This window comes from Vulpes lagopus, chromosome 5, assembly GCF_018345385.1.
Source record: "Vulpes lagopus strain Blue_001 chromosome 5, ASM1834538v1, whole genome shotgun sequence".
Classification (NCBI taxonomy): domain Eukaryota; kingdom Metazoa; phylum Chordata; class Mammalia; order Carnivora; family Canidae; genus Vulpes; species Vulpes lagopus.
Genome location: NC_054828.1, coordinates 9,947,516 through 9,971,473, shown reverse-complemented (window position 1 = coordinate 9,971,473; position 23,958 = coordinate 9,947,516). Strand labels below are relative to the sequence as shown.

Here is a 23,958-nt window from a genome sequence, read left to right as displayed (position 1 = left end):
GCTTCCTGGGCATTGGCAGAGGTTGACTGGAACAGAATCTCTTTGCCCAAATTCCTCTGAAGTCGTTCAGAGGTTTGGGACTAGCTTGGACCTGGCAGGGACCGAGTGGTTAGGTGGGGGGCTCATTCCTAGAGAGGGAATTTGTGCCTAAGTCAGTGTGAGCCAAGCTGCTGTGGCTGGAGGAGGGAGTCAATAAGAGAGAACTCAGCTCCCAAAGTTAAGGGGGGGAAGGCACGGAGATGGGGACAGAGACCCCAGGGCTTTAGCCTGGGGTCAGTGGTTTCTGAAAGCCTGTTAATTGCATGGGACATGACTCAGCACCTTGCCATCCTCCTCTTGTCTTCCTCTGCTCAGCCCTGTAAAGTGGGGACTGGCAGCAGGTGTCCTTGCAGGTCAGGAACCAGATTCCTGGAGTTTCAGAAACTGGTCCAGAATCCTACAGCAGAAGTGTGAGAGCTTACTGATTGCCAGCTCCTGGTGAAAGGGAGGGGCTGGTGGGGACGGCCTCTAATGGGCCAGCTGAAGGGGAGATAGAGAAAAGCTCCAGCCCTTAACTTCACTTTCTGATACAGGAGAGGATAACTCAGAAGCAATTGGAGGCTACAAATGTAAGCAGGATGTAAATCTCCAGGTACAAATAATGGGAGCAGTTGAAAGTTGGCTTATTCTCAGTCTGGTATTGTTGGCAACCATTTATTGAGTGCCCTTGATGCCGGACACCTATTGCTAAATCTCATAGAATTCAGGTTGGTTATTGTCCCTTGCTTTTATTTATTTTTTTAAAGATTTTATTTTTTTATTTATTCATGAGAGACACACAGAGGGCAGCCCTCGTGGCGCAGCGGTTTAGCGCCGCCTGCAGCCCAGGACGTGATCTGGAGACCCTAGATCGAGTCCCACATTGGGCTCTCTGCATGGAGACTGCTTCTCCCTCTGCCTGTGTCTCTGCCTCTCTCTCTCTCTGCAGCTCTATGAATAAATAAATAAAATCTTAAAAAAAAAAAAAAAAAAAGAGAGAGAGACACACACAGAGAGGCCAGAGATTATAGGCAGAGAGGGAAGCAGGCTCCATGTGGGGAACCCGATGTGGGACTTGATCCCAGGACTCCAGGATCACTTCCTGGGCCTAAGGCAGATGCTCAACTGCTGAGCCACCCAGGGATCCCTTGTTCCCTGTTTTTAGATGAATAATGAACCCCCTCAAGGTGACGCAGCTGGAGGGAATGGAGCCCGGACCAAGACCTTGGGAATCAGGGGCGGATTTCGTTGTCAAAATGATGTGGGTCTCCGCATCGCCCCGCCATCTGAGAGGGCTGAGCCATTATGTGGGACAGTTCTGCATCCAGAAGGACTTTTATTTATTTTTTTTAAAGATGTATTTATTTTAGAGAGAGAATGTGCAGCAGGAAGGGGCAGAGGGAGAAGAGAGAGAACTTCCACCAGACTCCCTGCAGAGCACAGAGCCCAACACAGGGCTCAGTCTTAGAACTCTGAGATCATGACTTGAGCTGAAATCAAGAATCGGACACTCAAACTGACTGAGCCACCCAGGTGCCCCAATCAATTTTTAAAAAAGATCCTCTGGCTTCTGTGTGAAGAGAAGAGAGTGAAAGGGGCCAGGCTGGGACCAGGCAGGTGGCAGGAGAGGAGGTGAAGTGGTCAGATTCTGGACTGAAGTGAAGGTGGAGCCCACCAGTGTTTACTGATGGATGGGGGGTCTCTGCCTAGGCGAAAAGAGGAAGGTCGCCGTTTCTCACCACCCCAACCCTTGTGTTTTTTCCCCCACTGAGATGCTATCTATGTTCAGGTTCTTACCTTTCTAGTCAGAAACATCCTTCAGGTTCCAGTTAAGTTCTTCCTCCTTCAAAGCCTTTATTAACCAAATCTGTTACTTAGGGGCCATGCAAGGAAATTGTGCTATTATCTCCTTGACATTATCTCTTGTGATACTACCAACAATTTTGCAAATTGCTGTGCTGCATGTCAGGGGAAGCAGTTACAGAGGAGCTACACCAAAGCTCTGGGCGTGTCAGGGAGCGGGTGCAGGATTAGGCAGGCAGAGTCAAACAGTTTGAGGCCTCACAAGGGGTCCATCTGCACAAGAGTACAGATACCTGCTCGTGTGTGTTCCTTATGGGAGGGCCTTACAGCTTCCCTGAGATTCTCAGCGGGATGGGATCTCTGCCCGCCCACAGACCCACAGCAAGAACTGCTGTATCACCAATTTCAAGTTCTGGCAGGACAGAAGCAGGAAAGGCAAAATCATGGACTTGAGGGATGGGGTAGGAAAGGAGTGAGAGGCCAGGGTTCCAGAACACACCAACTCCATGTCCATCCAGATGGAAGAATCAGCTGTGCGCCTTCAAGGGGCACACTCCTTCCTTAGCACCTCTGCTGGTCTCCTTACTCTCCCACTGTGTCCCCTGGCCTGGCATCAGTCGTGTCTTACATGGTCTTTGCTGCCTCTCAGCATTTCTCCCTGAAACCTTTAATGAAGCCACTCCAATTTCCCCTCTTCCTCTCCAGCAGCTCCTCCTTGAACCTCTTTAGGTGGGGAAAGAAGGCTCCCCTTCCCCCCATCTTTCTTTCTTTCTCTTTTTTGGTAGTTCTAAATTTTTATTTGTTTTTTATTTATTTTAAAAGATTGTACTTATTTATTCATGATAGACACAGAGAGAGAGGCAGAGACAGAGACACAGGCAGAGGGAGAAGCAGGCTCCTCGCTGGGAGCCCTATGTGGGACTGGATCCCAGGATGCTGGGATCACAACCTGAGCCAATGACAGACGTTTAACCACGAAGCCATCCAGGCATCCCTTCTATTTGTTTGTTTTTTAAAGATTTTATTTATTTATTTAGGGTTTTATTTATTTATTTATTTTTTAAATTAATTTTTATTGGTGTTCAATTTACCAACATACAGAAAAACACCCAGTGCTCATCCTGTCAAGTGTCCACCTCAGTGCCCGTCACCCATTCCCCTCCAACACCCGCCCTCCTCCCCTTCCACCACCCCTAGTTCGTTTCTAGGGTTTTATTTATTCATGAGAGACACAGGTAGGGAGAGAAGCAGGCTCCGTGCAGGGAGCCCAATGCGGGGGAGCCCAATGCGGAACTCAATCCCAGGGCTCCAGGATCACGCCCTGAGCCAAAGGCAGACACCCAATGGCTGAGCCACCCAGGCGTCCCCTTTCTTTTTGTTTTTAATTAAAATTTTTTTTCTATCATGGCAAAATACATATAATGTAAAATTTACCATCTTAACCATTTTTTAAAAAAGATTTTATTTTTGAGAGAGAGAGAGAAAGAGCATAATGTGGGAGACAGAGGGAGAGGGAGAAGCAGGCTCCCTGCTTAGCGGGGAGCCCTATGCAAGGCTTGACTCCAGGACTCTGGGATTATGACCTGAGCTGAAGACAGATATTTAGCCGACCGAGCCACCCATGCGCCCCCATTTTAACCATTTTTAGTTAGACATTTTTTTTTTAATTTTTAAAGATTTTGTTTATTCATGAGAGAGGCAGAGACACAAGGCAGAGGGAGAAGCAGGCTCCATGCAGGGAGCCTGACGTGGGACTCGATCCCGAGTCTCCAGGATCAGGCCCTGGGCCGAAGGTACTGCCAAACCACTGAGCCACCTGGGCTGCCCTAATTAGATATTTCATTGCTACTGAATACATTCATAATGTCATATACCCATCACCACCATCCATCTCTAGATACTTCATGTTGTAAAGCTGAAACTATATCCATCAGACAGTAATTCCCCATTTTGTAACTGAACCCAAATTCATGTGCCCGATGCAAGGTAAAACTGATCGCTGAGAGCTTGAGTGTACAGTAAAGCAAGAGTCTATTCTCAAGGCAGCCAGATGAGAAGACAAGCCTCAAGTCCACCCCCCTGAAGCAGGAGGGCCAGGTCTTTTTGTTTGTTTTTTTAGGGCCAGGGGTTTTTCAAATCAAGTGGAAAAGGGTCTGAGTAAGGGGGAGAGAAACTATGTGACTCAAAATCAGACAAAGGAAGTTATGAAGTAAGGGAGGGTTAACTGCATTTTGTTGGGCTCTAAGGGGAGGTCAGTGCCCTGACTAGTTCCAGCTGGCTTTGTGATGAAACCTTGAGTTCTGCAAAACATTGAATTAACACTGAGTTATTATGGTGTCATGCATAAATAGTATCTTCTAGAAACATGGTGGCAGACAGTATTCTGAAAACCAGCAGAATTTTGAATATTCTCTGAGAAGTCGCAGCTGCCTTGGCCAGCCTGTGAACTCTTTGGTTGGCCATTTCAGTTTTCCTCTCCTCCAGGCCCTGGCAACTGCCTGTCTACTGTCTATGATTGCCACTAAGTACTCGCTGACCTTGAAATGTCTGATTCCACAGGGTCCCAGCCTTTGGCTTCCTTTCTCACTTTGCCTTCTCTAGGCCAACACACCTCTCCCAAGGCTTTCAATACTCTGTACTGCATGATTCCCTTTCTTCTTATCTCTTTGTAGTGATCTAAATATTGAAAGTTTTTTTATTCTTAAACATTTATTTTTTTTTAAAGATTTATGTATTTAATAGAATAAGCAGGAAGGAGGGGCAGAGGGAGAAGCAGCTCCCCGCTGAGCAGGGAGCCAGACATGGAACTGGATCCCAGGACTCAGATCATGACCTGAGCCAAAGGCAGATGCCCAACCAACTGAGCCACCCAGGTGTTTTGTTTTGTTTTGTTTTGTTTTAATAATATATTGCTCTTGTGAATATAAACAAAATTAGTTGGTTAAAGTTTTCCTAAAACCTCTCCACATTAGTATCATGACTTTCCACTTAGAGGCATTAATCCCTGTACCTTGCATCTAAGATTGCCTTCTCTAGGGGTGCCTGGCTGGCTCAGTTGGTAGAGCTTGCAGCTCTTGATCTTAGGGTTGTGAGTTCATGCCCCAGGTTGGGTGTGGAGCCTACTTTAAAAAAAGAGAAAGAGGGGTAGCCCCAGTGGCTCAGCGGTTTAGCGCCGCCTTCAGCCCGGGGCCTGATCCTGGAGACCTGGAATTGAGTCTCATGTCAGGCTCCCTGCATGGAGCCTGCTTCTCCCTCTGCCTGTGTCTCTGCCTCTCTCTCTCTCTCTCTCTCTCTGTCTTTCACAAATAAAATCTTTAAAAAAAAAAAGAAAAAAAAGATAGCCTTCTTTACCTTCAAGAGTGTTGGTCTTCCAGCATTCCCTAAAAGAGCCTACAAGAGAATTGAAAACCATTGGTACTGGGCTCTTAAGCTGCCCTTACATTTATGTAGTGCTAGCCAACTTAAGCAATTTTAACAAATGCAAAAGAGCATAATTCATAAGTGTACAACCTGATAGATTGTCTAAAATGAACGCACCCAGGTAAACACCACTTAAGTCAAGAAATAGAACTTTACCAGCACCCCAGAAGCCGCTGTCCTGCCCCTTACCAAATATCTCCTCCAAGGTATTCAAAGGGAATCACTAATCCTGATCATAGATTGGGTTTGCCGTTTTTTTTTTTTAAACTTTTTAATGGAAAAATAAAGTAAGTACGCTTTTATTGTCAGGGCTTCCCTGTTCAGAGCTGAAAAGGACCAAGGATTATTACAGGAGGAAGCGCAAACCTACCTGCTCCTTGTTATGTGGGCACAGGACAAAGGACATCATCATGCCTCAGATAGAGATGACTGTTCAGTCCTGAGATTCCCTGATCCCACAGTCAGCTGGTCAAAGTGTCTATCAAATCACCCTTGCATTAAGAACTTGTGTGGCCCCTTATAAAAAGAAGCATTTAACCCATCAAGGCAAAAAATCAAAATATAGATAATACCTAAGGCTGGGGATGGTGTGGGGGAAAAGGACACTTCCATTTACAACTATGAAAGTATATGATATAATTTTGAGGGTAATTATCTAATATCTAGCAAAATACTAAATGTTCGTGCTTTTTGGCCAGCAAACACTTGTAGAAATCTATCCTCCAGGAAGACTTGCAGCACCCCTGTACTGTGCCTCAACTTCCTCATTTCTAAACGAGGGATGATAGTACATAGCTCAGTGGGCTGCTGTGATGATTGAGTGAGTGTACACACACACACACACACACACACACACACACACACACACACAATGGTATTCAAGTACTTAAGCGCTGAGTACTTAAGTGCTAACTCTTGCCTGTCTTAGTACATAGGTACTGTTCACTTGACGTTTTCCAGAAAGACCAATAAACCTCCAAATATCTAACTCCTACCAAGTAACACACCCCTCGGGGAAATGAGACTGGGTTATTTTTGTCTCAGTGTGACCCCTGGGAGCTTATTAAGATGCAGGTTTCTGGGTCCATCCTAAACCGAAGAGAACTACCGCGGAAGCAGTTTCCCAGGTGTTTCTTTCTTGACCGAAAGCCGAGGTCGGCCGGCCAGAAGGTGTCGCTCTCCCCAGCACCTCGGCCTCCGGCTCCCGGAAGAGCCGCTCTGCCCGCCAGGGGCGCTCACTCGTCTCCTCTCTTCCGCTTCCGGTGTTCCCCCGCAGCCATGGCCGCCGCCGCCGCCGCTGGCGGCCCTGGGGTGCCCCTGTCCCCGGACGAATTGCTTCCGAAAGGCGATGCCGAGAAGACCGAAGAGGAGCTGGAGGAGGAAGACGACGAGGAGGTACTGGGGCCCTGCGGTGTGGGACGGGGTGCGAAGTTGCGGGCGGGGAGCGGCCCACCCGGGGGTGTGAGCCCCGCGTGCTGCGGGCTTCGGACGGAGGCGCGTCGCGGGGCCCGGAGAGGTCGGGGGGGGAGGTGTCTTCACCAGGAGGCGGGGTTAGGGCCCCCACCGGGCTGGGGGGGGTGCCCTCGCCCCAGGGGGTTGTTGCCGTTGCTTGGATCAAGACCCGCGTCGCCTCCACCACAGCTAGATGAGACCCTGTCGGAGAGACTGTGGGGTCTGACGGAGATGTTCCCAGAGAGGGTCCGGTCCGCGGCTGGAGCCACTTTTGATCTCTCCCTCTTTGTGGCTCAAAAAATGTACAGGTAAGGGACGAAGGCAGAAACGTTGGGGTGTGCCTGGGGTGACTGAAGTTCCGTGAACGAACCTGGGCTTCGCAAGTAGCAGACCGGGGTTGGAGGCCAGCCTGCTACCTAGATCCCTGAGTGACCTTGGGCGGGTGGGTACCTTAACCTTTCTTGGTCCCAATTTCCTCTTTCCTAAAGTGGCAGTTCTTATGGGGCAGGGTCATTGGGAGATTGGTTCACATCACGTGAGGTAATTAATGTGCTGTATGAGTAGCTTTGTAAGTACTCAGAATCTTAGAAGTGCCATCACTGGATGAACGGCCAGCAAAACTGCTCGTCCTGTTTCTGGTGGGAGTGCGGTGCAAGGTTGGGGTAGAACACACCTATGGAAGACATGGGAGAGTGAGAGGTTTGGTTACTGGGTCCTTCTTGGTGGGGCGATCTGTTTTTGTGCCTCTCTGTCATAATCACACTCCCTCTGCAGGTTTTCCAGGGCAGCCTTGTGGATTGGGACCACTTCCTTCATGATCCTGGTTCTTCCTGTTGTCTTTGAGACTGAGAAGTTGCAAATGGAGCAGCAGCAACAACTGCAGCAGAGGCAGGTGAGCCCAGCCCCTGGGCTTATTGTCAGTGGTGGAGATGCAAGTTGTTGATTTCCTTGCACGGGTAGACCAGCAGTTATGTCTGGGTAGAGATTGGGGTCCCGCCCATGTTCTTCTAGGTGGTGCCTGACTCTGCTCAGCAGTTTGTGTAGAGCTGGTCTGCCTTGTCAGGTGTAGTGAAAATGCAATCCCTAGGCTTGTATGATCCTTATACTCCTCCTTTTCTTTTCCAGATACTTTTAGGGCCTAACACAGGGCTCTCAGGAGGAATGCCAGGGGCTCTACCTTCACTTCCTGGAAAAATCTAGATTGCTACTGCTACATGACTTGTCTTGGGACAAGTTTGAAAATTCAATAGTGTTTGAACTGCTGATTATTTGGATTCCTTTTTTTTTTTTTTTTTTTTTAAACTTTGGCACATTGATCTATCTAAACCTGGTGGGGAGAATTCTCCCCAGTGTCTCACGGAGACTCCCAACTTGCAACTGTGCCCTCCACGCTGTCCCATTTCTTCTGTTCTCACTCTGATAGCAAGAGTGCAGCAATGCAGACGGTTACTCCAGCTCTGGCCTTCTACCCCCTTTTTCACTAAATCACTTACGACCGGAGGATTTCACTATCCCATTGTGGCATAGGAACTGATGCCACTGGGAAGGAGGTACCCCTCACCATTTTTGTTTTTAAGCATGGAGATGTTGGGGAGGGACATGCACACAATATGAAACACATAATGCATTACAGCCGTAGTGTAAAGCAGCCACTGTGAATTTCTGTGTTGGAAAGGAGGGAGGGCCGGGCAGCAGCTTCAACCACAGGATGGGGACTGTGGAGGACAGAGCAGCAGCTCATTTCCTCTGCCCATTTTGGCTATGAGAGACCTGTCTAAAAAAGAAAAAAAGTAAGTGCTCACTTTTTGTATTTAAATATTAAAAATTATTCCAATGGAAAGTGTCATCTATGTACTTGTGATATACATCTTGAAATCATTTATTTAGACTGCCTCTCACATTTTTTTCTCACTAAGCTAGCGCTAGCATTTAACACTATTTGACTCCTTAGGTCCAAGTTAGTTAAACTTCCAAAAGTGAAAAAGGTCATTTTTGGCTAAGAACCTCTTAATAGCAATCTTTGCCCTGAATTCAGGCTAATCCTTTTCAGATCTGCCAACAAAGGATTCGGTCCATGTACTTGTACAGTTTACAGTGACATACAGTCATAAAGAATTCTAGGGAATGACATAGTACTAATTTCTGATCTAGGGAGGGGGTGGCAAACAGAACTTCTTTGGTTTGGTCTTTTAAAAATGACAAGCTGACTATGAATCCAACTATAGTCCTGTCTTTGAACCTTGCAGTTTTTCCATTTAACATAATGGAAAGTTTTATTTGCACTGTGCTATTAACAATACTGAGCCTTTGGTGTGTATTTTATCAGAATAATACTATTTAGGGTATAGTACTATTCCTGTTATAAAGAGGAATCAGTCACAGAAAGGTTAATCTACCAGACTGCATAGGAAATGCTGGATCTGAATTCAAATCTAGTAGGCCCTCTACTCTGTGATCTTGACCTTGTCAAGCAGAGAAAAACACTGCTCACATCTCAGTGCTAGAAAAGAAAACTGTCCTTACATTAGGATTTGATTGTTGAGCCTAGTTTTTTCTAAACTGAAAAATGCCTCAGGCTTTTGAATCAAATCCTACTCAGTGAATATTTTGTTTGGATTTTTGAGGTGAGAGGTTTGACCAAAGCACCATGTAACTCTAAAAGATGGCTTATGATGGTGAGTTTTTCTTCTAAAGTCTCATCACACTAAAGTTTACTTTCTTCCTCTTCCATACGTAATTACAGAATTCAGACAGACAGGAAGGAGATTTATGTACAGTTTTCCATTTTTAATATTTGGTTAAACAAAATACATCTTTTGTAAACAAACCCAGCACAAGGCCAACAAAAAAAGGAATAAAAGCAAGAAAAACAAAAAGCCTAGGGTTGCCCCTTTTTGGGCATCAGGGTCAGGCCTGCCCCCTTCCTTAAAGGAAGTGGGGCTTTTTGCCCTTGGGCATCAGCATGGGTCCCTGTTCCTAAGCACCAGAATTGGATATGAACAGAGAAACCAGCCCTGAAATGTTTAAGCGTCTTTGCATATCCCATTGGCTCATGGACTCCCAAGTGCACAGGGACTCCTCTGAAGTGCCATTTGCACAGGCCCAAGCAGATTAGTGGAGAGGACTTTCCTCTCCTCCCAGTAAATGGCTTACTATCACGGACAGTGCCCATGGACCCAAGGTCCTGCTTATGACAATCAGGTTGGCTGTAACTTCTGGCTGGTGGTGGTTGGAATGTCATTGTGCAGGGGTAAAGAGCTCCCTGTGGTGCCAAGCAGGTCTGGTGTGGAAAATGGTGCAGAAGAGACTGCAGCCAGTTGCCAAGAGGGTGTGATGCGATAGCTGCTTGGTGGCCTCTGTTACTCAGCATAAAAAAACGGCCTTGTTGGATTGAAGATACATGTGCAGAAAAAGTGCTGGTGTAAACATGCACTCCAGTCACAGTGGGGAGAAAGCCTCAGCTTCATCCTGTTAAGCTTGCTCAGGCTTGACATGCAAGCCCCAGGCTGGCTTTGCTGCTGGAGACATCTGGCCAGTGGGGTGGCTCTCAGACCTGCCAAGACTATGGATCTGTAAGGGGTAGACAGACCATCCCTGCCTGCCCACCTGCCTCAAGGCAACCACAACCACTTAGGTGACACACAGTGTGGTAAGATACTTCCCCTCCTTCTCTTTTGTTTTCCAAAGTTATAGGAGAAAAGTGGCCTACAACTATTTAAAGAGGTAGGGGGTGGATCAATTTTCATTGATTTGTAAAGGAAACTAAAAGATGACAAATCCAGGTCCTATAGCAATGCAAGTTAATACCCAACTTGAGGATTCTGATTGTTGTCACTATAGTGACTCAGAGCCTAGGACGTGTACCAATTCTAGCTGCTGTTAATCTCTGAGAAGCTTATCTTCAGGATACTTTCCTCACCCAACTGTGTCTCAAACTAGTGGAATTAGACATTGAAAGCAGACTTGTTTCCTGATTTTGCCGGAGTGTGTCAGCTGGGAAGACTGACCTTTGCCCCAGAGCCTCCTAAATCCATGTAGTGAAGTGGTAGGGACAGTGCTGGAGTGGGGCCAACAGGCCATCCATGCCTGCCCCAGTCTGGCTGCCGTCAAGTCCTCTTAGGTATCTAGCTCACCCTGTTTCACTAGGATATTGCAGGATTCAACCACCCGGCATGGAATACTAGAGAACTTTTCATTAGAAAACTCCAAGGATGGCCATAAAAATGGGTAATGGGTAATGGGTGGCGTTGAGGGTTGGAGATGGCATACTGTACCACTGCTGGGGTTTTGGAGATGGTTTCCTGAGAGGCCCATATGTTCTGGGTCCGTCAAGCCAGTTACATGGGCTTTGCATGTACTCGGTCTTCAGACCCACTGGTAGCCAGGAAAGGGGAAGTGGAGGCAGCATCTCCAGGTGAGTCACAGCAGCAGTGTACTCCAGCAGAGCCTCTGTCAAGTTCTCGTAGGAATGAGGAAAATAAACCAGGACCCACCTTCCTTTCTCCTCTCTTAAACAAGAGTCTTCATAGCTTGCCCTAAGCACACAGAGCTCCTACCTTCCTGTCCCAGGAATGAGTAAAGCTGGGTGGCTGGTTCTTGTAACAGTCCACACATCTGTCCTATTGCACTGTCAAATCTGAGGGGGAAACCCAATGAGATGTTTGGGGAAGTGGCAAGGGCAGACCCACTGTATAGGCCACAGCACATGACGAGGACTTGGGGGGCCGAGGTGAGGGAAGGTTGGGCAGAACTGCATTATACATCAGCCCTCCAGCTCTGACGGGCCTCCACCTCTTCTGGCACCACCAGCAGGAGTTCACAGTTCTTTCCTCGCAAGTGATGCTTGAGAAATTTCCTATGGGAACAAAGGGTAGATGAAAGAGAAAATGAAATGCTGGTAAAACTGCAAATTCCAGTCTCAGGGCCGTGTGCTCACCACTGACCTCATCATTTACACACTTAGCAGTCCTAAAGATACTGGAGAAAGGATCTGTTCTTGCAGGGTTCCACATCTGGCTACCCCCTCCACTTGCCCAGTTAATTTTCACTCAACACCATCTAGTTCTGTGAGGAACAGCTGGCCCAAAGTACTCAAGTAAGGGATTTATCTTTTTTTTTTTTTTTAAGTTTTTTGTTTCATCTGAGGGAAATTTAGCCCTCTCTGGTCTAAAGGTCTTTCTTCTGAACTGGCAGCTATACCATCCCGGTTATCTAAGCATCGAGAATGTTACGATGCCAGTCCTACCAGACCAGAAGGCCAGCATTCTGGGTGCTGGAACTTCTATACCAAAGGGACGGACTTCACATCCTTACAGGCCATCTAAGATTCAGCTCTTTCTAGTCCAAGACCCTAATTCTAAACAAGGCAGAGAGAGGATCCGAGGAGCTAGAGATTTCATCTCCTTTGTCAAGTTACTAAAATGTAGGTTCAACTTGCCCAACACATGCAAGGAAGAAGCCTGGCACATTCACAACAGGTACCTGAGCTCGCTCTCGCCTCCAATCCACTCGGGCATCTTCAGTTTGGAGTCGAGGTTGTAGTAGGCACCTCCCACCTCTCGAACACAGATCCAGTGCTGCCTTTTGAGAGGCAACTTCAGTGGACCCCAGCACAGGCTGGAGGGCAGATTCATGATGAAGCCCATGACGTTAGTGAGAGCAATGGCACTGACATCCCTGCAGAAGAGGAACGGCATCAGCCAACTCCCCAAGGTCCCCTGCTGGGAACACCTCCCCACTCGTGCCACTTCTCAAGTCAGGCCTGGTTCAGATTACCTGCGCTTGTCCCACCAGACAGCTTCGTAGCCTTTGGTTTGAAGTGCTGCCATTATGACGTTCACATCGTAGTTCCCATTTCCTAGCATGCTCTTCTTATGGGGGGTCACCATGGTGTTTGGAGACAACCTACAAATGTGAAAGGAGGAGGGCTGAGACTTGTGGGCTGTCCAACCCCTCCTGACCCGTACTCCATAGACACCTTCCACCACTGCCTCTGGAAGCTCGTTTCCCCCATTCAGTGCAAGGTGGCCACTTTTACCGAAGTACTTTTTAGTCTGCGATCCTACTGCCCTAGGGATTACCTCTCTTTTTATGCAAAACATTAATTCAGTAGTGGTGGGGCCTATCTGCTGTCATTCAGAAAGTCAATAGACAAAAACCATGTGCCACGAAAGTGTCTCATTTATGAAACCCCCAGCCTATCCATTTCTGCATTCTTCTCTAATCTTCCTGCCTTAAAACAGCCATTTTTTTAAACGTTAGAAAATAGTAATTGATAATTTCATTTGCATAGGTAGTATTTGTTGCTTTTTCTTTTCTTTCTTTCTTTTTTTTTTTAGTTTAAATGCTTTCTTTTTAAGGCTTGCACACTTGGTAATCATTAATCCTTAAATACTCCAAGGCCTCCAGGGGCCCCAGCAGGTAACATAAATGTATGAACTGGGGCCAAATGTAAAGCAATAAGTAGTAAGGCCTATATTGAACCAAAATGCATAAACCAGGAAAAGTTATTTCCAAAGTGTGTGTGTGTGTGTGTAAAATACTTGAATAAAAAAATTTTTAAAAACTAAAAACAATCAACTGGGGCAGCCTGGGTGGCTCAGCAGTTTAGCACCGCCTTCAGCCCAGGGCCTGATCCTGAAGACCTGGGATGGAGTCCCACGTCGGGTTCCCTGCATGAAGCCTGCTTCTCCCTCTGCTGTGTCTTTGCCTCTCTCTCTCTCTCTCTGTGTCTCATGAATAAATAAATAACATCTAAAAAAAAAAAAAAAAAAGAATCAACTGGAAAAAAAAATGTGCCAAACAAAACTCAACTTGCCCACCCAGCTTTAAGTCATTTTTGGCCAGGTCTCATTAGCCACTCCATCACAACACAAGGGCAGTAGCTCTAAAGGCATTTCCAGTCCTATGATTTTGCTTTCACAGGCTTGTTAGGTCCGTGGAGGAAGGGGTAGATTGCTTCCACCTTGGTGTGAAGAGGAGAGAGGGAAATGGGGTGAGTTTTCTCAGGAATAAAAGCAGAGAGTGGATGTCCAGAAGGCTGCTAAGGGCCCTCTCCAGAAGAGAATCATGACTTTAGGTCAACTCTAAACACTCAAGAAATCTTATAAAAAGTTTTTTTCAAATTTCTCTACACACAGCAACCATACTGATATTTTTCAAACATAAAACATTTCTTCCACTGCTTAAATCCTCCAATGGCTCCCAAAACACTTAAATGCAGTCTAAATTACCTCCTCTCCTTCCAAGGCCCTCAGGACACTGCTGACCTAATCCCTATGTCTTTTAACACACAAAACTCCTCACCTGAGGCCTTTGCATGCACTGTTTTAGCAGTCTGGAATGCCCTTCCTCTAGATGTACACTTGTTTTGTTCCTTATTTATTTATTTATTTATTTAAAAAAAATTTTTTTTATTTTTTATATATATATTTTTAATTTATTTATGATAGACACACACAGAGAGAGAGAGAGGCAGAGACACAGGCAGAGGGAGAAGCAGGCTCCATGCACCGGGAGCCCCACATGGGATTTGATCCTGGGTCTCCAGGATCGCGCCCTGGGCCAAAGGCAGGCGCCAAACCACTGCGTCACCCGGGGATCCCCTTGTTCCTTATTTAGGTCTCAACTGTTAGTGCCTTAGAGACCTTTTCTGACCACCCAATCTTCGGTTTCTTCCAGGCACCAGCTCTTAATCCACCTGCTTTATTTATTTATTTATTTATTTTTTATTTTTTTTATTTTTATTTTTTATTTTTATTTTTTAAATTAATTTTTATTGGTGTTCAATTTACCAACATACAGAAAAACACCCAGTGCTCATCCCGTCAAGTGTCCGCCTCAGTGCCCGTCACCCATTCCCCTCCAACACCCGCCCTCCTCCCCTTCCACCACCCCTAGTTCGTTTCCCAGAGTTAGGAGTCTTTATGTTCTGTCTCCCTTCCTGATATTTATTTTTTTAAAGATTTATTTATTTATTCATGAGAGACACAGACTGAGAGAGAGAGGCAGGCTCCATGCAGGGAGCCCGACATGGGACTTGATCCTTGGTCTGGCTGCGCTAAACTGCTGAGCCACCCAGGCTGCCCAATCCACCTGCTTTAATTACAGCCCTTGTTACTAACTGACACGTCTGTTTTCCCACACTAGAATGATAGCAGGGGCCTTCTCCATCCAGTCAGAGCTATATCACCAGGACGTAAAGAGTGCCTGGCACATGACAGGTGCTCAAGAAATATTTAACATGTTAACCATGTTTATTTTGTTACCCTTTCTTTGTAAACATTGGTAAGCAGACCCATAAAGAGAGCTTGTGATCTTGTCTCCATAGCTAGCAAAGAAGGGGATCTGAGGACACTATTCACTCTGCAACCAAACTGTATTTTACTGAAACAAACTATTTATTGAAAAGTCCCACGCCACACCCAATGCAAGATGCTTTCATGCATATCTCATTTAGTTTCCATAATAAACCTATGAGGCTATAGGCCAAACTGAAGTTTGGTGATTTAAAATGGTAACTTGCCTATGATCACAAGTGACAGAACTAGGATTTATATTAGGTTTATCTGACTCCAATGTTGTGCTCAATGGCAGGGTCCAAGAACTAGAGTGGTTGGTGGTAGTGGGGTGAGAAGAAGAAAGGCCAGCAGACTCCCTGGGGTCTGTGCCTAAAGTGGAGTTTCAAAGGACAAAGGCTCTCAGTGGGCTCTTGTATTAAATAAGAAAGCATTTAATAAGCATATTAAATAAGAATATAGAGGGCAGCTCCAGTGGCTCAGCGGTTTAGCGCCACCTTCAGCCCAGGGCGTGATCCTGGAAACCCAGAATCCAGTCCCACATCAGGCTCCCTGCATGGAGCCTGCTTCTCCCTCTGCCTCTCTCTCTCTGTGTGTCTCTAATAAATAAATAAAATCTTTAAAAAATAATAAATAAAGGTTGAGTCTCTGGAGTCAGTCAGGAAGAGTTGCGTTTGAATGTAAACTCTTAAAAAAAGAAAAAAAAGAAAGCATATGGAAAGCCTAGATCAAGGTAGATCAAGTTCCTTCCCTGTCACCAATTTTTCAATAGCTTCTCCTTACTTCCAGTAAGGTCTCTAGCTGGGAGATGCATGAAGGCTCCCACAAAGAAACTTCTGGGTCTTCTACCTTGTTCACCATTTAACTCTCCACCAAGCTCAAAACTTAGAGCCATGCTTTCCCAAATGCGTTCCCAGATGATCACAGAAGGTGTTCAATACATTAATGGTTGAATGAATCAAGTAAAAAGGTTTCCTGCAGGAATTCATGGAGTGCCTAAGATGTTAATTTTTTTTTTTAAGATTTTATTTATTCATTTATGAGAGAGAGGCAGGTCCCCTGCATGGAGCCGGATGTGGGACTCGACTGCAGACCCCAGTATCAAGGCAGAAGCTCGGGGGATCCCTGGGTGGCGCAGCGGTTTGGCGCCTGCCTTTGGCCCAGGGCACGATCCTGGAGACCCGAGATCAAGTCCCACGTTGGGCTCCTGGTGCATGGAGCCTGCTTCTCCCTCTGCCTGTGTCTCTGCCTCTCTTTCTCTCTCTCTGTGTGTGACTATCATAAATAAATAAAAATTAAAAAAAAAAAAAGAAAGAAAAATCAGACAGACATAGTCCTTGTTTAAAAAAAAAAAAAAGGGCAGAAGCTCAACTGCTGAGCTACCCAGGTGTCCCCTTAAGATGCTAATAATATTCACCTTGAGTCTTGAGAAGAGGGGTACTTTTCAGTTCCCTAACATATCTGACATTTTTTTTTTAGGTACGCCTTACAGGAGTGTTCCTAGGGTCTCTTCTCCATGTCTCATATTTTTTATCTCAGTTTCCAGCCCTCTCCTGTCTATTCCCATTCACCCTCCACAAACTGGAGCCTCCTTGCTCCATATATGGGCTTTTCAAACAGGTTTCTAAATTGATCTCCTTGCTTCCAAACTCTCCTTCCGCCAAGTCACCCAGAAGTTCCTGGCACATTTACCAAGTTATCATTTCACTCTCTCTTGTAAGAACTGCCACTGGAGCCACCTGCCCACTGGCTAACACCTCCTCTGGCTCTCTGGGGCCTGCCGTTCCCCTCTCCTTGGGCTTTTAGTGTACTTCAGACACTTCTATTCTCCAATCCTGTTTCCTGTTCCAAGCCCAATCCTAAAGCTTCTTCAAGGTCAATGTCACATACTACCTCTTTCATGGAATCTTTCCTGGCTTCTATGTAGAAAACATAGGGAGATGGGAAGGACCACCCGTTATCCTAGCAAGCAGCACCAATGCTAACTGTGAGATTTAATTTCTGTGACTGTTGGCTTATCTTTAACAATGGCAAAAACTCCCATTTTCCAGAACCATTAAGGAATTCCATTATACATGTCCAACCAGAGAGCAAACTCCTGAAGCACAAGGGATGGCTCTTCTACTCTGTTGCCCTCACAGCAAAGCAGTGGCAACTGAATAAACATATGTTGTCCTAGATGATACCACTCTAGGGAATGCAGAGAATGGCCTCTATCTCATTCCTAGAAAGGCCATTTGAGTAAGTGGACTCTACCCAGTGTGCCATGATACCAGTACTTGTTTCTGCCTTAACAATAACCAGGTGCCTACCATGTTAGCTTTTTTTTTTTTTTAAGATTTTATTAATTTATTCATGAGAAAGGTGGGGGGGTGCAGGGACACAGGCAAAGGGAGAAGCAGGCTCCACGCAAGGAGCTGGATGCGGGACTTGATCCCAGGTCTCATTATGCCCTGGACTGAAAGCAGGTGCCAAACTGCTGAGCCACCCAGGGATCCCATGTTAGCTACACTTTTGAGCTCTCTTTCTTAATCCTTCCAACCGCCTTGAGACAGAGCTTAATCCTGCAATGTAAATAAGCAAGCTGAGGTGCAGTGTGGCTACAGCGACTTGCACGGTCCTATGCAGCTGGTGAATGATAGAGCTAGGCTCCAAACTCTATAGGTCTTCCCTATAGTTGGGACACACCGGTCACATCGAATTCCATGCCATCCCCTTCTGTGATTCTTTTCTTGGGACTCCTTGGCAAACTCCTGTTCAGGATGGTCTTCATGATTTGGACAGAAGTTCTGAACTATGAAGCATGCCTCTCCCTTCTGCTGCTATGGCTGCAGGTTAGAGCCATGTGGTCTGAAGTGATCTCCAGGTGAGAAGATAGGCTCTAGCCAGGTCTAATGCCAATGCGCTCAGGGGAGTTCCTGGTCCTCCCTCGTGGTTATTCCTGGGTCTAGCTAAGGTGATGATTTCAGATTTTAACAAAAAGAAGATGTGGACATTCATCAAGGTTCCTTTTCTCTCATAATTATTATTTTCCTTTTTATCAGCTCTTAAGAAATATGACATTAGAAAATATGTCTCAGAACTTCATGATGTGTCATTATATCATTAAATATATAAAGCACAGGGATGCCTGGGTGGCTCAGTGGTTGAGCACCTGCCTTTGGCCCAGGGCATGATCCTGGAGTCCCAGGATCGAGTCCCACATCAGGCTCCCTGCACAGAGCCTGCTTCTCTCTCTGCCTGTGTCTCTGCCTCTCTCTCTGTGTCTCTCATGAATAAATGCATAAAACCTTTAAATAAATAAATATATATATAATATACATATTTAATATATATAATATATATTACACATATATGTTATATATATATAAAGCACAGATCATAGAGTCAGGCACATCAATGTACTCTGTAGGTGTTGGCAATGATGATGCTGTGTTTGCCTGGCCCTTGGACAAAGTGATTTAAATCTCTAGAGGTTAGCACTCCATCTCTTTGAGCAATTTACCACCACCATACCTTTAAATGTGGCTCCTTCCGCTTGCTCAGGGACTTTTTAATGGGGAGGCTGGACTTCTTTGTGGTAGAGAATGCTGGTTGTTCACCAAAATCTAAAATCTCTTTGTCTCTTCCAGCTTGCATTAGATTGTTCAAGGGGGACCAACCTACTTTTCATCTATTTAGATTTTAACAGCTATTTTTTGGAGGAAGAGGGATGCATACTTGCTGCAAGAACATCTAATCACTGAACAATTGAGATGAGTCTATGAAAATAGATTGAGGCCTGAGGATTTTCCAAACAACTCAGCAAAACTACTACTACATCATTTGACTCCTATATGATGAGGTGTACGAGATCAGACATCCGAGTCTGTATAATGTGCACGAAGACACTTGCCCAGATTCTGAGCTTTTCTCCAATTTCACATGTTGAAAACTGATCCTTTCCAAACCAGTGACCTCTTCTGCCATCACTATGGTTGTTATCATCACTATGTTCAACTCTTGGACTGAGACTCTGCCACCTTGATTCCTCTCTTCCCCGTCCCTATGCTGCCGGCCATTGGTTTTAGTTTTTTCTAAATCCCTACTCATTTCTATTCCAAACATGAGTCATCTCATATCCACAACTGTACTGAAAACTCCACCCTGCTTTTGTATTTCTCCTTTTTAATCTGGCTAAAATTCGACTGCTAGGATGAACTTCCTTTCAACAAACAGCATTCATCAAAATTTTTCTCCTATTTCTACCATTCATCAGCCTCATCTTCAAAAGAGCATAAAACTTTGTATCTGAGAATTTAAAATTATCTAGTTTAACCTGCCATCATTACTATTCTTCCCATTATGATCCAAAGAGATCATCTTTTCCCTTTCAAACAGCTCTAAATTCTAAGGTTCTAACTTCACTTAAGTTTATTCTCAAGGTCTGGTCAATGTAGAGCTCTGGGATGTACTTAGCGGCTGAGTCCTGTTCAACTTGTTTTCTCTACAGTGCCTAGCAGGGCTTGGCACACAGCAGGCTGCTAGTAAATGTTTGTTTATAAAATTCCATCTTCTCTTCCTCACCTCTTCTCCCTTTCCTCTGATCCCTTTCATACTTCTTTGTTTCCATTTATCTACGCTGAATCTTTCCATACAAAATACATAGAATTCAGCCTCTGGAGTGAGAATAGAGGATATTTTCTTATGCACTGGTTTGCTATTACTTTGAGATGAACCTTTTTACCTTGTGCTGACAGGAAACTGGAGAGCATAGTACAAATTTGCTAGAGCTTTAGTAGCCAGGAATAGAACTTTGGTTCCATGTGAGAGTTTAGCAAATATTTAGCATTCTTTCATTCAGGAAAAACACAACTGAAAGAATCTTTGCAATTATCCACAAACAGCTTATAACCACAGTCTGTATCTTTAGATCCAGGCCCAACTCACTAGCAGGCTGAATGGGTACTGATGATAGAATTGCTCTGACATGCCTTTCTGATACTCAGGAAGTAGCACTCATGCTGCTATGTCCATCCAGACACCACAGAACTAATTCTTAAACCCTGTGATAAAAGAATTTTAGAACATCAAAGTAGAGAGAAAAAACTGAACTTCTGTCAATCTGTCAGGCAGCATTTAGTAAAGTGTTGGTTAAAAAAAAAAAAAAAAAAAAAAAAGCCATCCAGAATGAAGTAGAAAGGGAAAGAGGTCTAGAGTCAGCTTCAAGTCATAGCTTGGCTACTTGAAAGCTATTTGGGCAAACTATCTGGCTTTTCTGCCTCTTGCTCCATCTGTAAAATAGAGATGGTAAAATAACTGCTGGGGAAAGCTATACAAAGCAAAGCATAATGTATAAAATGCACCAAGGCCAGAGTATGGCCTTATGGAAAACCTGAGCACTATGTATAGCTGAACACCTTCCGTATAAAACCCACAACAAACCACCTCTGATGACAGATGACCCAGTGTACACAGATCTTGTTCCCCTTCTAGACTGTAACCTCTTGGGGGTAGGACTTGAGAGGCATTACAGCATCCTGGTCAACAGCACAGATACAAGTCTGAATTAAAACTTGGCTCTATCTGTTGTTATGTCGCCTCCAGCAAGTTGCTGAGCTTCTCTGAAGTCTATGTCCATAAAATGGAAAGAAGCAACACATATTCCATGGGACTGTTGGGGGATCACACCAGATGACACAACTGAGGGTTTTTAGCACTGTGCCTTGCCTATAGTAAGTGCTCAGTCAACGATAGTGATTATTATTTTTCTCATCTCTGTATCCCCTGTACCTACTAACAACAGTTACCTAATAATACCTGTTGGTTTAAAGGTTTATATAGCAGAGACATTGCCCCTCCCCCCGGAATTCAGAAATAGCAAAAAGTGTAAAAATGCCAAGGATAAGGGGTCCCCTACCTCTGGAAAATCTCTTGCAGCGTTTCCCGGGTGAAGGCATTGCTGTCCTGGAAGACGTTATTGAGGGCATGCAGGGCACAAAGCTCCCTGCGCTGTTTCTCATGGTAGATTTGTGGGGGTGCTGCCTGGGGCAGCTCCAAAGATTCAGATTTGGCCTTGTCTCCTTTCCATGGCACGCAACTCATGTTTTCGTTTTAGGTTCCAGAGATGGCTAAAAACACACCACCCTTCCCTCCAGAGGAAGAATGTAAGCTGCTCAGTCCTTTCGGGATTCCTGAGGTCCACCTTATTTTTTGGTGTCCATGATTTATGCTTTGTCACGGGGAGAAAGGTTGGAATCAAAAGGGAAAAAAAAATCCACTTCCATTAATAGAAAGATCACTTTTGGATTAGTGTATTTCGCCACCACTGTCAAAGTGCAGAATTTTTAAAAAATCATAGAAAATCTAAGACCTTGTTTCCTCTCTCCCACTCTCCCCGCCAAAAAAAACCCCCACGATTTTCTTCCCGTATTTTCCTCTCTGCAAATGCCAACCAGGCCTCAATGCAGGAGGACCGAGCAGAATTGTTCACATCGCTCCTTTTCTTCCATTTCCTTCGAACCGCAACGCCACTGACTCAGGAGACAAGGCCTAGGTAGTGGGAAAACGCACAATTCGAGCAGCTAGCGAGAGCCGGCCGGCGTGGGATCGCGGGCAGCGCTGGGGCCTCGGGGACCGCTCTCCATCCCCTCGGGTGCGGCGGGGCCCCGCGGGGCGCGGGCCAAGGCGGGGACGGCTCCCTCGGAACGCGCGGACTCTCACCCTCTCGCCGCGGCCCTGCGGAGGAGACAACCGCGGTCAGCTCCGGCGGTCGCGCGGGCCGCCGCGGACAACCAGGCGGCGGGGTAGGTGGCGGGGCGGGGCGGGTCCGGCCCCAGCCCGAGGGAAGGTCCTCCGCAGCCGCGGGCAAGCCCTCGAGGGGTGGGGTCGGGCCCACCCCGCTCGCCTCACCGCCCACACCCCAACCTTCCCGCCCGTCACGTGAGTGCAAGGCGACACGCCCTCCCGCCGCCGCCCCCGGCCGCGCCCGCGCCCGCGCCGCGGGTCGCCCCTCACCGCTGCAGGCCGCCACCTGGCGCTGCGGGCCGCCACCTGGGCCGCGCTCGGGCGGGCGGGCAAGCGCGCGCACCTGAGCCCGACGTCAGCGGCCCTCGCCGGGCGCGTGCTCCGGAAACGCCCTCCGGTGCCGTCTCCGCTCCCGCCCGCGCGGCGTCACGTATGACGTCAGCCTGTCGTCAGGCGGCGCCGGCTTTAAGGCCGGGGCTGCCGCGGGTCCGTTGAGTGGGTGTGGGCGGTGCTGGGTGGCCTGGTGGGCGGGGGTCGCAGAGAGCATGCGGCCGTGGGGCCGTGGGGCCGTGAGGCGCAGCGGCGGCAGCCGGCCATGGCGCTGGTGCCTGGCTCCTGGGTTCGGTTCTTTCCGGGTGTGAGTAGGGCGGGGCGGCCTACGGGAGTCTCGCCTCGACGCCCGCCGCTCCCCACCCTTCCCCGGGCATCGGCGCCGTTCCGGGGCGGCGACCCGGCCTGCGGCTGCCCTCGCCGAGCTCCCCACCCTTTCCCTTCTGTGGGCCGGGCTTCTCGAGCCGAGCGCTTTGCAGAACCTGGACTAGCTACTCCTGCGTTGGCCGTTTTATGTTTGTCTAACGCGCTGTTCACCAGGTGATTTCAGAGAAACTTACTGGTGCGGCCGGGCGTAAGCTGCCTTGGTTAGCGGGCCCGGCCGCCTCGCACTTCCCTGGGAGCTGAGGGTAAGTGCCTCGCCTGGAGTCACATTTCAGGCGGAGTGGAGAGTCCTGTCTCAGTGCCTTGGTGTCGAATTTCGGTGCACTACCCACAGACCACTGTCCTCTCGCCCTGGTCTCACGGTGGCTGATTTAGAACTTTACTCTGGATTTTCTCAAGGTATCTTGGGTGTCGGGAAGGTAAACACACGGTCCCGCGGGGACTTTTCCCCCCTTTTACCTACCTTTAGGTCACATGGGAGGCATCATCCACCCTAGGTGCCCTTCTTTGGGATTTTTTTGTTCAGGAAATTGGAAAAACAGTAAGATTACATAATTCAGGCATTTCTCTAACCTTGCTAGGACTCGACTCTAAGACCATTACACTTACCGCAGTTACCACTTTAACACACGCTTGAGCGCTTACCACACGCTTGGGAGTCCTGCCCTAATCCAGACTTTAGAATTATCTTAAAGTTTTGTAATTTGTAAGCCACCTAAGGTTGCGGTTATATTTTCATAAGATTAGTTAATGGAGGCTTGCAAACACTGTTCATTTCCTGCTAACTGCCTTGAGATAGCTGCTGCTTTTTTTTTTTTTCCCAGAGGAGACCACTGAAGCTCAAAGTGGTTAATTATCTTGTGTGAGGTCACACAGCTACGAAGTAGTAGACTCAGGATTTGAACCTGTGCTCTAACTTGTCTTCGGAAAGAGGTTGTAAAAATGGGAAGGGAATTTCTTTCCCAAGATGTAATTTTAAGATTTCTCTGTTCAAGAAGTACCTACTCTTGAGAGTATGTTTTGTGAACTAGTCCTATAGTGAGGACATGTTTTTTAGTCTACCGATAGGTGTCAGCACATATGTACTTGAGCTCTTTCTGGAAGAGCCAGTTGGTCATATGGTAAATACCAATTATTCTAGAGGACTAAAGCTTGGTATTTGGCTTTTCTGCCAACTCAAGATTTTAATGTTTTTTAAGTACCTCATAGAGGAATATATAGGATAGTGGTGAGCGATTTAGTCAGAAAAGGGGGCAGACCCAGTGGCTCAGCGGTTTAGCGCCGCCTTCGGCCCAGGGTGTGATCCCGGAGACCTGGGATTGAGTCCCACGTCGGGCTCCCGGCATGGAGCCTGCTTCTCCCTCTGCCTGTATCTCTGCCTCTCTCTCTCTCTGTGTGTGTGTGTCTCTATGAATAAATAAATAAAATCTTAAAAAAAAAAAAAAGGAAAGGGAAAAAATGTATTCGAGGAGATCTTATCAAGACCTTTGGAGTTGAATGACTTTTTGTCCCAGATTCCCAGCTGTGC

At 46.7% G+C, this 23,958-nt stretch overlaps 3 protein-coding genes across 6 annotated transcripts in view; 2 read left to right on the top strand and 1 right to left on the bottom strand.

Annotated features, from left to right (window-relative positions):
- Nucleotides 1–6,476: 6,476 nt before the first annotated feature.
- Nucleotides 6,477–8,533, top strand: TOMM22 (translocase of outer mitochondrial membrane 22). Its single transcript, XM_041757552.1, has 4 exons — nucleotides 6,477–6,636; nucleotides 6,883–7,001; nucleotides 7,468–7,585; nucleotides 7,819–8,533. Exons 1-4 carry the CDS (start codon nucleotides 6,520–6,522, stop codon nucleotides 7,891–7,893), a joined length of 429 nt encoding a protein of 142 aa, XP_041613486.1. The 5' UTR covers nucleotides 6,477–6,519; the 3' UTR covers nucleotides 7,894–8,533.
- Nucleotides 8,534–9,466: 933 nt separating this feature from the next.
- Nucleotides 9,467–22,192, bottom strand: JOSD1 (Josephin domain containing 1). Of its 2 annotated transcripts, none has more exons than XM_041757554.1 (5): nucleotides 22,060–22,192; nucleotides 20,890–21,707; nucleotides 12,469–12,597; nucleotides 12,175–12,369; nucleotides 9,467–11,548 (listed from the first exon to the last, which is right to left on the bottom strand). In XM_041757554.1, the coding sequence occupies exons 2-5, from the start codon at nucleotides 21,072–21,074 to the stop codon at nucleotides 11,449–11,451; spliced, it is 609 nt and encodes a 202-aa protein (XP_041613488.1). In that variant the 5' UTR covers nucleotides 21,075–21,707; nucleotides 22,060–22,192; the 3' UTR covers nucleotides 9,467–11,448. The 2 variants fall into 2 exon arrangements, with proteins under 2 accessions (XP_041613488.1, XP_041613487.1); XM_041757553.1 differs by having other exon boundaries at nucleotides 21,987–22,127.
- Nucleotides 22,193–22,514: 322 nt separating this feature from the next.
- The window catches only part of GTPBP1 (GTP binding protein 1), a 28,592-nt gene continuing 27,148 nt past the window's right edge, over nucleotides 22,515–23,958 (top strand). Inside the window, exon 1 of one of the 3 annotated variants that reach the window (XM_041757549.1) lies at nucleotides 22,515–22,675. The gene's annotated coding sequence lies outside the window, so the exon portion shown is untranslated. Of the gene's footprint in view, nucleotides 22,676–22,702; nucleotides 22,830–23,958 lie in introns of those variants that run through there. The other 2 variants (XM_041757551.1, XM_041757550.1) reach the window with 2 other exon arrangements.